The 17,788-nt window shown below is 40.8% G+C and overlaps 1 protein-coding gene across 1 annotated transcript in view; it reads left to right on the top strand.

The window, feature by feature from the left end:
- The first annotated feature begins 2,454 nt into the window (after positions 1 to 2,454).
- Positions 2,455 to 17,788, top strand: part of notchl (notch receptor, like) — a 28,371-nt gene continuing 13,037 nt past the window's right edge. Inside the window, exons 1-4 of the mRNA XM_036558896.1 lie at positions 2,455 to 2,707; positions 5,403 to 5,547; positions 6,243 to 6,575; positions 8,887 to 9,098. Coding sequence (XP_036414789.1) covers positions 2,650 to 2,707; positions 5,403 to 5,547; positions 6,243 to 6,575; positions 8,887 to 9,098 — 748 coding nt within the window. The 5' untranslated portion in view covers positions 2,455 to 2,649. The remainder of the gene's footprint in view (positions 2,708 to 5,402; positions 5,548 to 6,242; positions 6,576 to 8,886; positions 9,099 to 17,788) is intronic.

Genomic DNA, 17,788 nt, shown 5'->3' with positions numbered 1-17,788 from the left:
AATGGCGACATCGCGTGGCCAAGAGGGGAATATTCAAAACGCAGCCGTTATAAACAAATACATACATATGTATGAACATACACGTGTCCAAAAGTATTCAGACACCCCTCCGTTAAGTAAACTGAGCTCCTCTTGCTGACAGCTCGTATAATCTCCAAAGAAAGGCATATAGAGTAGAATTGGATGCTCTGGAGCAGCTGTGCATGGGCTTGAGGTGGTCACCACGTCTAATGTCAAGTGTGCCCTAAAGGGGTATGAAGCCCCCCAGCATTGGTCTGTGGAGCAACTGCATTCTCTGAAGTGATGAAGCTCCATCCAATAGCTTTGGGATGAGTTTTGGCCCAGAACTAATCATCCAACACCAGTAGCTGACCTCACTAATGCTCTTGTGGGTGAATACAATGAAATTCTCACAGCAATGTTCCAACATCTAGTATAAAGCCTTCGCAGAAGAGAAGAGGCTGTTACTGTAATAAAGGGAGGCAAACTCCCTATTAATCCCCTTGATTTCAGAAGAACTATTTGAATATATTGTGTTAAAAGTACATGAATAAATAAAGTACTTAAAATGTTTGTATAAACCTTATATGCCAGCCAAAAATGTTTAATTTGTGTTAACAACTAAACATGTATTGATTCACTTTAGCATTCAGTTAGCTTTTGCTTTTTTGTTTTCAAAGTTTCCATTACCCATTTGCATTAAATATCCTTGTTCTTGTTACTTTTTTTCTGATCTTTCTTACCTAATCTAATCATTTATGGGTAGCACTTTACAGATTGGTAATAAGTAAATAAATAATAAAAAGTGGTTACAAATTGTATCTAAAAATTACACACTTATTTTCTAGCTGTTACTGAATAATAAGTTAAGCTATCCTATTAAAGTTAAACACTCTATTGCCAAAATAGTCCAATAGATGAACACTACAATACACTATATGGACAAAAGTATTGGGACACCTACACATTACACCTACAGGAGCTTTTCTGACATCCCATTCTAAATCCATAGGCATTAATATGGAGTTGGTCCCCCTTTGCAGCTATAACAGCTTTTCTTCTGCGAAGTTTTCTACAGGATTTTGGAGTGTCTGGATTTTTTGTCCATTCATCCAAAAGAGCATTTTTGAGGTCAGACACTGATGTTGGACGAGAGGGCCTGGCTCACAATCTCCATTCTAGTTCATCCCAAAAGGTTCAGGTCAGGGCTCTGTGCAGGTCAGTCAAGTTCCTCCACACCAAACTCACCCAGACATGCCTTTATGGACCTTACTTTGTGCACTGGAGCTCAGTCATGCTGGAACAGAAATGGTTTTTCCCAGGCCATTTCCACAAAATTGGAAGCTGTCCAAATTGTCTTGGACTGCTGAAGCATTAAGATTTCCCTTCACTGGAACTAAGGGGCCTTCCAACCCCTGAAAAACAACCCCATAGTATTATCCCTCCTCCACCAAACTTTACAGTTGGTACAATGCAGTCAGGCAGGTAATGTTCCCTTGGCATTCGCCAAAACCAGACTCGTCCATGAGACTGCCAGATAGAAAAGCATGATTCTTAACTGCCAAAATCATACTGTTAAGATTAGTACACAGTATATGCTGAAATAAGTGATGCATTAAATTGACTTGATTCAAATGTGCACATCATTTTCCCATTAATGATTTTTAACAGTTAATATTTTGTCTTTAAAGGGGAATTCCACCAATTAAAAAAAAATGCCTACTTAAATCATCAATATGTAAACAAAGTCAGTCAACCACAGAGTGGTTTGGTGTGAAATGCTCAATTCTAGAGAAACTTACAGAGTCAGAATTGTTCACAGTGGTGGTGATAAGAACCAGATGTCCACCTCTAAAAGTTCCCTCACAGAAAGTTATTGCACAAAATGATTATGAACATGATTCCCCATGCCAGAGACGTTGATTTATGGGAGTTTTGAGATTTAGGTTTTTGGCCTAAAATGTATTTTTAGAAGATGTAAGGGATATGCAGCGTAGGGTAAGGCCAAATATTCCTCAAAGAAAACTTTTTTTTTCAAATTTACCACAGTTTTACCATCATCAGCATTACATATAACAACTCAGAAGACACGTGTAGATTCATTGGTGGTTTTAGATAGTAAATATTGCAATGTTTGTAGTGTATACATTGTAACCCCTGGTTCACCACCTCTGTAAAGAAATCAGTGTTTTTTGAAAATTTTTTGAAAAGTTTACTCATTAACATGTGGAAGTGCAATGTACGGCTTTTTTAATGTTAAGTATGCAGTGGTGACAGAGTTGAAAAACAATTCTGTTCAGCTCTATTCTATTGCTCGTACTGTAAACTCACTTTTGCAAAAACAAAAAACACTGAAGTCTGCAAACTGGCCACAACCGGACACACACACATACAGACCTATTCTTTTCCACACAGTGGCAGGAAGTAGTCCAGATATCCGCAGTGCTTCTGAAACAGAACGATAGAGAAAAGCGGGTGGGTGTTGATGGGGGGAGTGTAGGTGTGTAGACATTACTGTTCAAACGGATCAGGGAATTTTAGCGAAGGAGCTGGGAAGGAGAGACCTAACGGATCAAAAAGTCAGAAACACACGGTCGTCTCGGTCCAACACACCTTGAAGAAGAAAGAAGAAGAAGCTGAGTGTTGATTATGGTCCTGATGGTGGCTCTGATCTTCATCCTATGGCTTTTCAGCACACCATGTCAAGGTCAGTCAAAATGATCGTCCTGTGATAAATTGGTGGGTAGATAAATGGATGGATAAATACAGAGAAGGAAGAGCATCAGAGCATCACTACAAACCATAAACATTGTAATAATTATCAAAATACACTAAAAAAAACCTGTATAAAATGTTCATTCATTAAAATGCACTTTTTTTACTTTTTGTCCATTTTATGTAATAATGTTAGTGAAAGACAACATAATTATGTATTTAATGGCAACATTTTCATTTCCTAAGTTCAACAACCTTGTTGGATGATTTTTTTGATTGTACTACAGTATAAGGAGTATGCAAAAGTTTGAACACCCCTGATCAAATAACATATTTTGTTGTTTTTTCTAAGCAAAAACAAGTGAACACATCCTCTACACAGAAAACACTTCTGCACATATTAATACACAATTACTGATTATTTGCTATGACATTTCAAATGTGGCCAGTGCAAAAAAGTTATGGCATGTTTTCCGTTTGATTCATGTTTTATGCACATTTTATGTTTCATTTTTTCAAATATGTTAAACTCAAGGAAATAAATAGAAAATGTGCACTAAAATAATAAGCAGCAAAAATGTCAGTATAAGTCAGTGTAAGTTTGTTCCCTGTAGAGGATGTTAATATATTTTTACTTGGAAAATCAAAGGTTGATTTTTGTTGCTTTTTTTTTATGAAAATGTGCCATAACTTTTGCACAGGCCACATTTTATGCTTTATATTATATTATATTTATGTAGACAGTTTAGTCTTTTGAAGGTTCTGTTTCCCTAGTAGTTCATATTTTATTATGTTACCTTTGCTTTTTTGATGCCATTAAATGACTGAAACATTAATTCATTTTTAACTCCCTCATACAAAATAATATGACTTAGATTGATTAGGCCCCCAAACAGGATGTCACTTAGGACCCCCAGGTGGCGAGTACAGTGCACTGATTTTGGAATGTTAGAACTGATTAGAATTTCTTATAATAATAATAGTAATAGTAGTAGTAGTTAGATAGTTGATACACTGAATCATTTCATAATGAATTAATTGAATCACTGTGAGGTCAGAAGTTAGCAACTGACAGTGATGAATGGATGGATCAAATGGCAGGATGGATGAAGAAACAGACAGATGGGCAGATATAAGGACGAATGTTGGATCGCTGGTGGTGCCCCTATGGCCTACTCACAATCAAACATAGTTCAGGTCCAGTTTTAGGGCTACGGTTTAGGTTAAGTGTCAGGGTTTAAGGTCAATGTTGGAGAGAGTGTTAGGATTAGGTTTAGGTTTTGGGCTAAGATTTAGCTTTAGTTAGAGTGGCTGATATGTTTTGGTTTTGGGAAGTAAGATAGAAGTATATAACTAGTAAACTGACAGTATACATTTACTGAGCATAGCAGGTGATTAAAATGAAAAAAAAAAGGTTGAACTTTTGGAACTGAATTTTTGGATATTCATTAAAATGATAAGTGAATTTTCATAAAACATGCTGACAGAATAATTACATATAATTACATGAAGAAAACTAAACACAATAAACAGTGAGGAACAATGTGAATTAAGTAAAGATATTCCCGTGTGCCGCACCAGGTTGTGTTCTAAATGTTTTCTGAATCTGTCACTTTTTAATGTATTGTAACAGAATGTTTTTTTTTTTTGGTAACAAAACCTTTACTTGACTAATTGCTGTTACTTTAGTCCAACTGTGCTTCTCACGCTTCGTACACTTCTGGTGCCCTTTGTTTATTTGTGTCTATAACGGTCTCCTTTCTTCATTGTCCTCTACACCTGTTAACCTATTGTTCCTCTCCATTACGTTCTTCATCACCACGTTGATGCCCTTCAACCTTAACTCCGCTCCCATTCCACTCCATTTCCTGTTGCCATCCACCTCTCCTGGAAACTTCCTGTTTGGTTCAGACCCAGTTTCCTGTTTCCTCTATGGCTCAGGCCAAGGACACGCCTCGTGCAGTCCCTACAGTATCTGACCCACTTTTACAGCTACAGTTTTGCTCTTTCCAGCACAAGCTCCATTTTTAGCTTGTTTACACTATTTGAAAGCCATCTGCAGTCCTGTAATAATGAAAAGAATTGGCAACATCATATAGTGTGGCGACAGAATAACACTATGAAAATGTTACATAAAAGCTGGACATAGCAAGTCTATTACACTTCTATGTTATTACAGTAGGTTAAAATGCTGCCCACAAACCAAATCTACAGCTTTCCCCTTAAGCCAAATGTCAATCAGCCAAGATGCATTTGGTGTCCAAAGTTTACTTTTTTAGTTTTGCACTGGAGCTACGTGGCTAATGTGGCTTACAAGTAATAGAAACTTATAGCCATCTGTTAGCATTGTGCCAGTCATCCAGCTGTTAAAGCTATACATTGTAAGATTTGGAGATTTGGAGACCCCTCTGGTGGAAATGTGTAACTGCACACTATGTGCAGAAAAACATTTTGTGCTTCTGACCCTTCAGACCCTTCAGGGAGGCTCACCATAGTTTGGCTTATATTCTAACCCTGCATCTCATTTATCATCAGATTCTCATATGTACATATCATAGCTTTTATAACATATTACTGTACAAAAAACTGTACATTGTCACCTTCGCACCTGTGTAAATGTGATGTGACAATAAACGTGATTTGATATTTGTTAGGTGACTATCTCTCTGCTCTCTCTAAACCAAAAGCCTCTCCCACTGACCCATGGAGCAGCTGTCCAGTGGACAAAATGTGTAAGACCAAGTTTGCCAATGGAGTGTGTGACAATGAGTGTTCCGGGTCGCAGTGCTTGAGAGATGGCTTCGACTGTCTCAAAAACAAAGAATCCTGCAAGTAAGAAATCATCATTGCACATCAATATACTCACTGGTCACTGGCCACTTTATCAGAAACCTCTACCTTGTAATTCCCCCTTGCTGGTGTATAGTTAGAGACTGTAGCCGATCTGTTGATGCACAGTTTGTGTTAACCATCCTAGGCCTTCGCTTAGCCTTGTGGGACCTGGTGTGATTTCATAACAACAATGTCTGGGGATAACCAACAGAAATTTTGGGCTACATGTGGGTGGGACCAAATGTGAGGGTGACATTTTTAGCCAATTCAACACTGTGTGAAAAGCAGAGCTCAGAGTAGGGGGCGATGGTGTGCTCATCAACATTGCCTGATGAAAAAAATGCCTGTTGTTAGCCCATCTATGTAGTCTCGTATCACAATAATATCTAGTCAACAAGTTTTAGAGATTTATTGTTGTTGCTATCGGTCATCTTTTCATTATTCTAGCTAACTAAGATTAAGCTGGCTAACTAGTTCGCCAAATGTACACACATTTTCATAATATACTTGCTTTCCTCAAATATCTGGGTCACCAACCACCCATAAACCCATATTGTGAAGCTATAAGATACATGGACATTACCAGTGGCCAGTGAATGGAAGTAATCTAAGTGCTTCTAAAGGTTTCTAATAAAGTGGACAATGACTGTAGACACTATATAAACCAGTTAATGGTGATCACTCCTCTCTCCCAGTTCAGGCTACATTCTGTACTGCCGTGACCACTATGACAACATGCACTGTGAGCATGGCTGCCACACTGCCCCCTGTGGGTGGGATGGCTCAGACTGCTATAAAAACCAGCGTCCCAACTGGGCCAAAGGGGCCCTGGTCCTGCAGACCACCATCCCCTTCCAGAAAGGTCCCTTCCAGAACAGCTCTTTGCTGTGGGCTCTTAGCATCCTGCTCCAGACCAGCGTCAAACTGAGGGGAGTGGTTCCTTTCCAGCTCAATGCTGACCTGTCCAGTCTGGATGCTCAGCAGTTGATAGATCTTCACAGAGAACCACCCACCTACAAGAGCAACGGGTAAGGGGGCTATTTCGGTTCTGCACTGATGGCCTGAGATGAAAGTGTTCTTGTGAAGGTGCTCCTGAATTACAGTGTGAGGTAAGACGAACACTTTGTCTTTTTAGCCATCACTTTAAGGGCAAAACATCAGAAGCATAGCCAAGGAGTGGGTTGTGCTTCCCTGGAATTAAGCATGGCCACCCTTCTGGTCAGTTCAGTAACGGAAAGTGAGCCAGACAGCCGTCATCAGTTGGCTATCATCAATAAAGCATCCATTTTAAAAACTGATGCAATCAGAGTAGTAACCAATTAGAGTCTGATGATGCTGCATTTCATAATTAACTTATCTTGCTGTGATTGGCTAATTTACTCAGAAAACAGGCGAGTCACTTTGCGCAGGGTCCCTTCAGCAGTGCTGCTCTGTTAGCTATGTTGTGAAGTAGGCTATGTGATGAGTTCATGATCAAAACTTAGTCAGCTATAATCATTTATCACGTTAACTAACTAATTCATGCATGTGTTGTGGGTTCCCCTATACAGTATTGTCTACTTATTAGACATAAGGCATAACCTGTAGTGAGGGCAGCCTGCATTAATAACTACTATAGTCTGTCTATATAAAATGTTTTTTTCTGTTATATCTATATGAAAGTTAACATTGTGCCCTAAAAAAGTGATGTGTTTACTTGATTCAAATACATATTTTCCTCATGGATAAATATGTCAACACATTATTTGTCTTTTTAATTAGCTTTCAGCAATATTTTTAATGAAGTACTATTTTATATTTATGTGGAAAAGATGGACACATTTATATATGTACAGAAAACAAAACAACACAATTTAGAGGTCATTTTTTTAAAGTAATGATATTTTATTGTTTCTTATATCTAACTCTGGGGTCGGCAACAGGTGGCTACGGAGCCACATGTGGCTCTTTAACTGCCCTGTTGCAGCTCCACAGCAGAATTAGATTTTTATATAAAAATAAAATAATCCTCCTTTGCAGTAAAATAAAGCTCTGCTGATCATTCTAATACAGTTTTAACGAATGGACATTTATAAATTTGCATTTATAATCACTCCAGCTGGTTTCCTGATATGTTTAATCTGCAACGAGACACTGTTAAACATTAAAAAGCAGCAGTTACATTCTGGCGCGTCAGGCATCATTTAAGGTGGAATGAGAAAATTCAAACAAGAAGCTGGTCAATAAGAAGAACATTAAGACATTTTACAAGAAACTATTCTACTTGTGTTTCCTGCCCGAGACGCGAGAAAAGCAGCTAGAGCTGAGCTAAAGCTTAAAGCAGAGCAAAGTAAGGCTGTGTTTTTGTTAATATTATATATTTTTTGCCTATACTAGTATATTAGCACATACTGAGACATATTTACAGCCAAGATAGTAAAATGGACATAAAGTGTTGTGGCTCCCAAGGTGGTTTGATTTTTGTTGAAAGGACAAAATGGCTCTTTATAACATTTGGGTTGCCAACCCCTGTTCTAAGCAGTGTGCCACCTCAATGAAATCTCTGGGTCTTGCCTGGCCACACCATTCTAAAGGTTCTGTCTACACCCATGTGCCAAACGCAAGGCCCGCAGGCCAGATCAGGCCCACAACACAATCCTATCCATTTTAATTTTCTATCAACATTAGTCCGTTTCACAATGTGTGGCACTACAGTCCCCAGAATGCACTGCAACATAATGTGTGCTCTGACTCTCCAACCCAAACAACAATCTATGAGACAGTGGTTACACCTCAATTCTACACAGTTCTGCGCAATTCTGCTCCAGTCATGTCTCCAAATACACTAACTGTATTTCAGCCAATATAAACACTTAACATTAGCTCAGCAGCTCAGAAACTGAGCTCACATGTTAATAAACTCGCAGCAAAGAAATGATGCCTGGTGTCTATTTCAAGCAAGCAGACTGGTTTGAAAGGCCAAGCTCCCAGGGACATTTAAATTTTGAGTATTTCAAGTATTCATATAATATTTCAAGGTCTACTGCAGGTGTCTATATTTGTACTGTTGAAGTTTTTGCATATTTTGAAGAAACATAAGCCAGTTGGAGTTATAGCACAACATTAATTAAAAATTAAATAAAACCATTTTTCCTCTGGCCCACAGATTTGTTGAGGTTTTTTTAGTATGGCTCCTTTAGTGGTTGAGTTTGACACTCTTTTTATCTACGCCCCTGCAGGACACAAGATGTCTGGCAGTAACTGGAAGAGTCACAGTAATTAAACAGATATGTCAAAACATTCTTCAGCCTTTCAGTAAGTTCACAACTTTCTGTTGTAATTTTCTTCCGTCTGCTGCAGGTCGCTATTGTTTCTTCAAGTGGACAACAGGCCGTGCACTCGTCTGCCCTTCACCTGTTTCCCGTACGCAACAGAGGCGGCAGACTTCCTGAACGCTGTGCTGGAGCTGAGCCGAGCCCCGGCCCACGTCAAGTCCGAAATCCACACCCTCATCAGCATACGGGGCATCGAGAGAGAGATCGCAGTGACAGATGCCACCACAGATCAGCCAGGTGGAGCATTTACAGCAAACCACTCTGAATGATTTTGTTTGTGTAACGGTAGGTGTTACCGGACAGCTCGCATTAAAAGGATGGACGCACAGAAAACGGCTGACTCAATGGCTTCCCTCTCTGCCTGTGTCTTTATTGCTCCTGCATACACACATACACAATCCGTTTCAACATTATGTTGCCCATAGGTCTCTTGCATAGGGTAAAGCGCTGCTGGGGGTAAGGGAAGCGCGAAGGGACAAAATTAACAGAAAACATGAGCTTTGGCAGTTGCGCGCATGTCAGCAGGGAATTGTAGTCCAAATTAGTACATTGAACTTGTATGTAGTATTAACATAGCAAGAATCAGTATTTTTTTGGAAAATGAAATATAAAACAACAATTTAGCTCAAAGTAACAAGAAATATATAACAAAAATGATTTCTTACGAACAATAATTTTGGAAGAATTCACACAACTAAGGACTACAATTATTATAATTAATTCTTTTCTTTTTGTTTTAGCTCTGTTACACCCACCCCCACTGAATTCTGACAAAATTATGTACACACTGGGACAATCAGTAAATAAAGTTTCACACCGTTTGGGTTCCACAATCGGGAAGACCGACTTCCTCAAGCATCCAATAAGGATGAAGTGGAAAGAGAGTGATGGTCAAGCTCTCCAACCAACTACCGGTTGCAGGATGCCTTTTACACCCCACACTAACCCATAACTTCCATAATTCCTAAACATTACAAATCACTATATGTACGTATACGTGTCCATCGTGCACAGTAAAGCAAAAGAATAAAAGAAGCACTCAGAAATAAACTATGCACATCAATAGAAACATAAATAAAACCCCCAAAAACGTTCTTTTTTTTAAATTAACCCCTAAAAGCCTGAACAAATGACCTGTAAACTGACTGAAAATTCTGCTGTAAATTTTTAGCAACATCCTGTCTTGACAGTGTAAAGAAGTCTGTTAACAGGTCGAATAGAACGAACCACCCTTGTCCTGAAATGTACGACAGGATCAGAATTTTGTATGTGATTGTCTGTGCATGTCCTGTCAGTATGCTGGACCCCACTAACACAGTCAGTCTGAACTGATGCAATATTGGGACAGTCAGATCCAGGTAAACTGGCATAGGCATGAACAGTCTCATTGTAATATCTAGGGTAGGTAATTTCAGAGACAGTGTTGTCTACTGCTCTGATAGATGCTGTATCATCAGTCAAGTGAGTCAGTGGACTGGTGAGGTTTCCTTTACAAGGAGTTGAGTATTGCCCATCAGTAGGAAGCTGTAAAATCCACTCCTTGGTTCTCACTTCTGGATCTGATTTGGCAGGGGTAGGTAAAACATTTGCATCATTGCTGTCTTGGCCACAAAACACATCTACTACATGCAGTGATTCATCAGGGACTAATGCTTGGTCATAGGAATGGTGGCTGACTTCAACCTGTCCATCACTTTGAGATAAGCAGGTTTCCAGCTCTATTTGTGGTGATCCATCTGCCATTACATCACTATCACCAGAGTCAGCAGAGAGCTCAGTGGATACAAAAGATGCAGGATGTGAGGTTGCTTGTGCACCTTTAATAGGTAAGAAATTAACCAACATGAGAAGGTTTTGATGGACTGTTCTCTCTAGGCCAGTAAGAGTGTTGCGTATTTTATATGTGTGTGTGTTCCAGCATTCTTGTCAATGACCGTGTAGACTGCTGATTCCCACCTGTCAGCTACTTTCCTTTTTCCTCTTTCTTTTTTATTGGCAACAAGCACAAGGTCACCAATTTCGATTGTTGTTCCCTTTACTCTCCTGTTATATAGTTTGGCCTGTCTGTTCTGCTCTTTGTTTGCATGTTCCTGAGCAATCAGAATTGCCCTTTTTAAGTCTTCAGACAGCCCTGTCACATATTTGTCATAGCTGGTTACGTTAGGATCACTCAGAATGTTCCTAAACAAGATGTCTACTGGAAGACAGGGAATTCTGCCATACATCAGGTAAAAAGGGGCATAACCCGCTGTTTCATGAACTGTACAATTGTACATGAATGTGAGCGTTTGTAAATGCCTAGGCCAATTCATTTTCGCCTCCGGAGACAGAGCCCTTATCATGTTGCCAAGTGTTCTATTGAAACGCTCAACAGAGCCATTCCCCATCGGATGATACGGGGTTGTATGTGATTTCCTGATACCAGCTGTTCTGAGGAGCTCAGCAATCAGTTCACTCTCAAAACTTGTCCCTGATCACTGTGGATCTTCTCAGGGAATCCATAGACACAAAAATACTTGTCCCAGAGAACTTTTGCCACTTGTTTTGCAGATTGGTCTTTGCAAGTGAAGGCCTGAGCCAGCCTGGTAAAATGGTTATGCGAGTCCTCAGCTGACCAAAAGTCAATGCACACAAGCTCCAGTGGCCTAGAAGTGACAATACTTTCTAATGGCGCTCTACCATCAGGCTCTAGCACCTTGCTCACAATACAGCGTTGACAGGGGCGGACATGGTCCCTAACGTCTCTGTCCATGTGTAGCCAAAAAAATCTCTGTCTGACAATGCTGAGTGTCCTTGACTGGCCCTGATGGCCAGCACTTTCATGAACCCCTTTTAAAACTGTGTCTTTAAAAGACTCAGGAACAACATACTTATGTCGTTTGACTTTTGAAGTCTGATCATGACAGACTCTGTACAGGATACCACTGCACAATACAGGCTCCTCCCAATGTTTCAGGAATCTTAAAACTTGGGCCGTCTCTTTAAATTTCTCTCTCCTCTTTCCACATAAAACAGCACACGTAAAAGGGTCTTGTCCTGGCATTGTGCATCATGCAATTCTTTTTCAGAATAACTAGGCAGGTTATCTAGTCCATCAGGGATGAGTTGAGGGAGATAGTGTGCCATTTCCACTGCACGGGTTTTTGCTCCCAATTCCCAATCATTGTGAGACTGTAAAATAGCTGACACTTCTTTCATTGCAACTGTCTGAGGCAAATGGTGAACTAAATGGGCATGTACAGACTGGGCATGATGGATGGAGACATTAGGTTGTTCAGTACATGTATGCGCTGTTCTTGCACTCTTGCAACAGCTGTGTTGGTCGATAACCGAAATGTTTCTTCCACTGATGTGCCAGACAATTCTTTGACTTCACTAAGGAGCTTATCGTATGGCTCACTGAGCAGCCTGTAACCAACATTTGATTTGATGAAGGGCACACGACTTAGGGCATCAGCTACAACATTTCTCGAGCCTGGCACATACTTAATGTCAAAAGTGTAACCAGCCAATTCAGAAACCCAGCGCTGCTCGCAACAATCAAGCTTTGGCTTAGTCATTATGTGAGTGAGCGGATTATTATCCGTCCAAACCGTGAATTAATGTCCTTTTAACCAATGGCTGAACTTGTCGCAGATTGACCATTTCAGCGCTAGAAATTCCAGTCTATGAGCTGGATAATTCTTCTGGGATCGAGTCAGGGACTTACTGGCAAACGCTATTGGTCTAGCTTTGGTTTCGCCTTCCTGAACCTGTGATAGGACTGCTCCGAGTCCATCCAAAGAAGCGGCGGTAGAAAGTAGGAAAGGACGGCTGAAATCTGGATGGGCCAACACAACAGAGTTGACAAGGGCTGCTTTAAGCATGTCATCGGCTTGGTCATGTTCATCAGTCCAGTCACAGGGGCTCAGCTTTCGTCTAACTATAGCATTTCTGTGTAATCTGTGACCCTTTGATTTGCTTTTCTGACCAGCCAACAATGAAAAGAGAGGTCGAGCAAGAGCAGAGTAATTAGGAATGAAATGTTGATAATAATTCAACATTCCTAAGAATGACCTAATATGTTTCTCTGAAGGAGTCACACCATCAGCTTCCATCAAATCTGCCTTAGACATATGTGACACAGTCTCTACCTTACTTGGATCAGTAGATACACCCTGTTTGTCAATAATGTGTCCAAGAAATTTAACTGAATTTCTCAAAAAGTGGCACTTCTAAGGAGCCAATTTCAGATTATGCCCACGTAGCCTGCTGAATACCATTTCTAAACGTTCCAGTGCTGTCTTCTCATCGGGAGCGAAAACCAGCACATCATCGAGATAGCATAACAAACTGAGAAAATTTTGTTCACCAAAAATGGCAGTCATCATATGCATGAAGCTTCCTGGACTATTGCAAAGGCCTTGTGGGAGACGACAATACTCATATAATCCCATTGGTGTAGTGAAAGCTGAGTATTTTCTGTCATCCTCATGTAATGGCACATTGTAAAAGCTGGAAGTCAAATCCATTGTGCTGAATAGGAAGTTGCCTCCAAGTGCAGCCAGGCAGTCCGCTTGGTGGGGTAAAGGGTGTGCATCTTTAACAGTTCTTTTATTCAGCCAGTGGAAGTCTGTGCACAAACGAAGTTCCCCATTTTTCTTCCATACGAGTACTAAGGGCGAGGCATGCTCGCTAGTTGACTTCCGTATGATTTCTTTCTCTTCCATTTCATTTAGGACCTGTCTCAGCTTGTGGTACTGGCTTGGTGGAACTCGTCGGAAAGGCAGCCTGAATGGTTTGTGGTCAGTGAGATGAATCCTGTGGACAAATCCCTCTGCTTCTCACAGTCTAGGTGGTGACGTGAGAATGTGTCTTCATAGCGTACGATGAGGTCAGCCAGATCATTCTTACAGTCCTCTGATACATCACAAAGACTTAAGTCCAAGTTGTTGAGGCCAACAGACTCTAGTTCCTCTCTGGCTAAGTCTTTACCTGATAAACAGGCTTATCAGAAATGTTCATGATCTTCAGTGGAACCCATCTGTCTGCCCACAATGGGGTCACGACCCTGGCAACTATGATACCCCTTGGAGCTGAACAAGATGTAGTGGGCTCTGTCATGACTGCACTGCCTGGTGAAAGCAAGGTGGTCTTCGGCAGCTTTCCCCATATGAGATGCTCACAACCAGGCTCGAGATAGGTGGCAGAGTTGCACTTAACTGTTCCTATTTTGTCTGGTATCTTATCACCCCTCCAGCGATGTAAGCCAGCCAGCATGGATAAGAACTGCTCTGTTTCAGGGTCTGAGCAAGGCTTAGAGATGGCCTCCCAGTAATGGTCACATTTCTTCGATTCTCACAGAATGTGTTTTATTACATTGGTTCCCAGAATTAATTCATCATGCTGTCCTTCTACTACTAAAGTAGGCACAATGATTCTGCAGCCATATACTTCCATTTCAGGCTGATCTCGGACTCACACGTCAACCACCAACACCCACTAGCGAGACATCAGAAGTGAACCTGTCATGCTCACTTATGGCACCTGCATCAAGGAGAGAACGTTCCGCCAATTCATTCATTGTGCATGCCATTGAACCACTATCTAACATGGCACCCAGAGTTACTTTATTACTAACTCTCACAGGTGTGTAGAATAAACTGTCGCTTTGGCCGACAATGTGGGTGTTCTGATACACAATGTCCATGCCTCCACCTGAACATGCATTGTTGGCTGCACACATTAGCTTAGAATGTAATGAAAGCCTGTCTGGACATTGCTGTCTGGAGTGACCAGGAGCTAGATAGCTGAAGCAAAGATGGTCAGACTTGCAATGCGACAGTGTAGAATGGCTGTTTTTTCCACAGACTTTGCATGGCAGGGAATTTAAATCATGACGTAATTTCTGCCGATTAACAGAAGGGGCTGAACTGCGTTGCTCCACTTTCAACAGTACCTGTTCCAACATGTTCATCATGCGACCAAGAACACCGTCATCTGATTGTTGGACACTTTGTGAAAGAGAAGGGGTCTGCGAGGGACAAGGGGTCTAGAGTGGGGACAAGCTGAAACTGGACAGACAGTAGTGCGTGGTAAGGCAGACGTGTAGGAAGGACATGAGGAGCAACCTGGCTGGTTTTCAGCTGTAGTTAAAACTGGGGTACACACTGTTTGGTGTGATTCAGTTTCAATAACTGCAGCAGGATGACTCTTAAAGCGTGTGTGGATGTTGGCCTTTGCTGAAGCCCGCAATTCTCTCTGGTATTCATCAAGTCGCACCTGAATATCTCTTGATGTCCATTCACTGATTGGCTTACATTTAAAAATACAAGATAGACTGGGATCAGGGCAGTGTTTAACAAACATGCGAGCCACCTCTCCACTAATGTTCTCCATTTTCCGTCCTTGACGTTGTAGTCCCTCATCAGCTGTATCTGCCGCTTTATTAAGCCTAATCCAGTAATCAACAGGGCTTTCCTGGTGCTTGGGCAAAGTGGTATAGAAGTCTTCAAGAGGAAGACATGGATTCCGCTTCACATCCAGTGACTCGTTACTCTTCAGAGCTATTTTTACCACATCTCTGGCTTTGCCCATTAGTCTGCCTAAAATCTCCTCTGCCTGGTCAGTCAACTCACATTTATGCTTTTTCAGGTATGTCTTGGTCATGTCAACCCACTCTTTGACTGTAAATTTGTCGGTACCGTCCCCTCTGAACACTCTGGGCTCGTGTTCAGTCTTAACATGCCCAGGCACTTGAGGTGCGTCTTGTCTAATAGAACAAGGAACTGTATTGGTCTTTGGTTTGTCACTTACACTGTCTTTATCAAAGAGTCCTGCTGTCATCAATCTTGATGCGATTGAGTCTCCTATTTGCATTCCCAACTGACCCACTATATCAGCCAAGTGCTGAAAGCTTACACTGTCACTCATAGGAGTAGAGATTTTAGGACTTTCTTTCAAGTACTGCCCCAGAGGAGACCACCCCGGACTCATGCCACGTCCTCTGCCCCTACCATTTCCTGTCTTTAACTGAGAATGACCCACACCTCCACTGTGAAATCCACTAGAGCCTGCCTCATTCCCCAAATGCTCACAAAACATGAAACCTCTGCCTCTACCCAAAGTAGATCTAGAATATTCATCAAATTCACTGTTACTCATTTTCTGAGACATTGTACATCTAACACTGAACAAAGAAAATAATTAAAAATAAAATATCAGTGAAGAAAGAAAAATAAACCAGATAATATATACTACAGAATATATTAATATTTTTCCCTACTGGCACTAAACAAATTCTGACCACAGCGCACGATTCTTAGCAGCTCCCTCGGCGATCTGCAATGAGCTGATCCTGATGATCCAGTGAAGGGTCACGGCACCAGTTTAACGGTAGGTGTTACCGGAGAGCGCGCATTAAAAGGATGGACGCACAAAAAACGGCTGACTCAATAGCTTCCCTCTCTGCCTGTGTCTTTATTGTTCCTGCATACACACATACACAATCCGTTTCAACATTATGTTTGCTGCAACTGCCCATAGCTCTATAAAAGTGAGAAAAGAAGGAGAGAGAAGAGAAGAGAAAAGAGAAGGGGAAGAAGGAATGAAGGAAGGGAATAAGAGGAGGGGAGAGGAAAAAGGGAGGAGAAGAAGAAAAAAGACGGAAGAGGGAGGAGAGAAGAGTGAAAAAAAGGAGAAAAGGAGGGGTGGAAAGAAGAAAGAAAAAGAAGAAGAATGGAGAAGAAAAAAGAAGAAGGAAAAAGAAAGGAGAAGAAGAGGAAGGAAGGGTAAAAAAGAGAAGAGAAGAAAGAAAAAAGGCGGGAAAAAAGAGAAAGGGAGAGAAAGGGGAAGAAAGGAGGAAGAGAAGAAGAAGAAAAGAAGGGAAAGGAATAGAAAGAAAAGAAGAAGAAAAGAAAAAGAAAAGGGAAAAGGGGAAGAGAAAAAAAGAATAAGGAAAGAAGGAGAAGGAGACGAAAAGAGAAGGAAGGGAGAGGGAAGAAAAGTGGGGAAAAAGGGAGAAAGAAGGAAGAAAGAGGAAAAAAGAAGAACGAAAAAGAAGAAAGAGAAGAAGAGAAGAAAGAGAAGGGGAGAAGAAAGAAGAGATGAAGAAGGGGCGAAGAAGAAACGGAGAAAGGGGAAGGAAAGTAAGGAAAGAGGCAAAAGGGAAGGGAGAAACAGAGAAGAAAGAGGAGGAGATAAGGAGAAAGGAAGGAAAAGAAAGAAAAAAAAAAAGGAGAGGCGAAAAGAGAAAAGAAGGAGGATAGGAGAGGAATATGGAGAGGGAATGAGGGAATGGGGGAAAAGACAATAGGAAAGGAAGAGGCAGGAAAAGAGAGGATAGAAGGAAGGGAGAAGGAAAGGAGGGGAAAGAAAAACAGAAGTTTAAGCACTTTTTCCATCTCATTCCCAATGGCGCCAAAACCGATGCCGTCTGCATAGAACAGAACGCGCCGGTAGTTCCATCGTGATTAGTATTAAATTCGGATCAATATGCGCTATACTTGTCTAAAACGCAGCACATAAACGCTATGACTGTTATTACAGATGATGCTTGCAAACATTCATCTCAGAAGTACATATAGCTTCATAAAATATCAGATTATTCACAGAGCTTTTTCCACACAACTTACCTCCTGCATAGGTAAGCGCTGTGCTAGTAAGGGAGCGCGAAGGACAAATTAACAGAACACGTGAGCTTTGGCAGTTGCGTGCATGTCAGCAGGGAATTGTAGTCCAAATTAGTACATTGAACTTGTATGTAGATTACATAGCAAGATTCAGTATTTTTTTTGGAAAAATGAATATCAACCAAAACATTTAGCTCAAAGTAACAAGAATATATATAACAAAATGATTTCTTACGAACAATACTTTTGGAAGAATTCACACAACTAGGGACTAAACAATTATTATATTAATCTGTTCTGTTTGTTTTAGCTCTGTTA

This window comes from Colossoma macropomum, unplaced genomic scaffold (genome assembly GCF_904425465.1).
Source record: "Colossoma macropomum unplaced genomic scaffold, Colossoma_macropomum, whole genome shotgun sequence".
Taxonomy (NCBI): Eukaryota; Metazoa; Chordata; class Actinopteri; order Characiformes; family Serrasalmidae; genus Colossoma; species Colossoma macropomum.
Note: the sequence above shows the minus strand (reverse complement) of the source record. Positions and strands in the feature narration are given on the sequence as shown.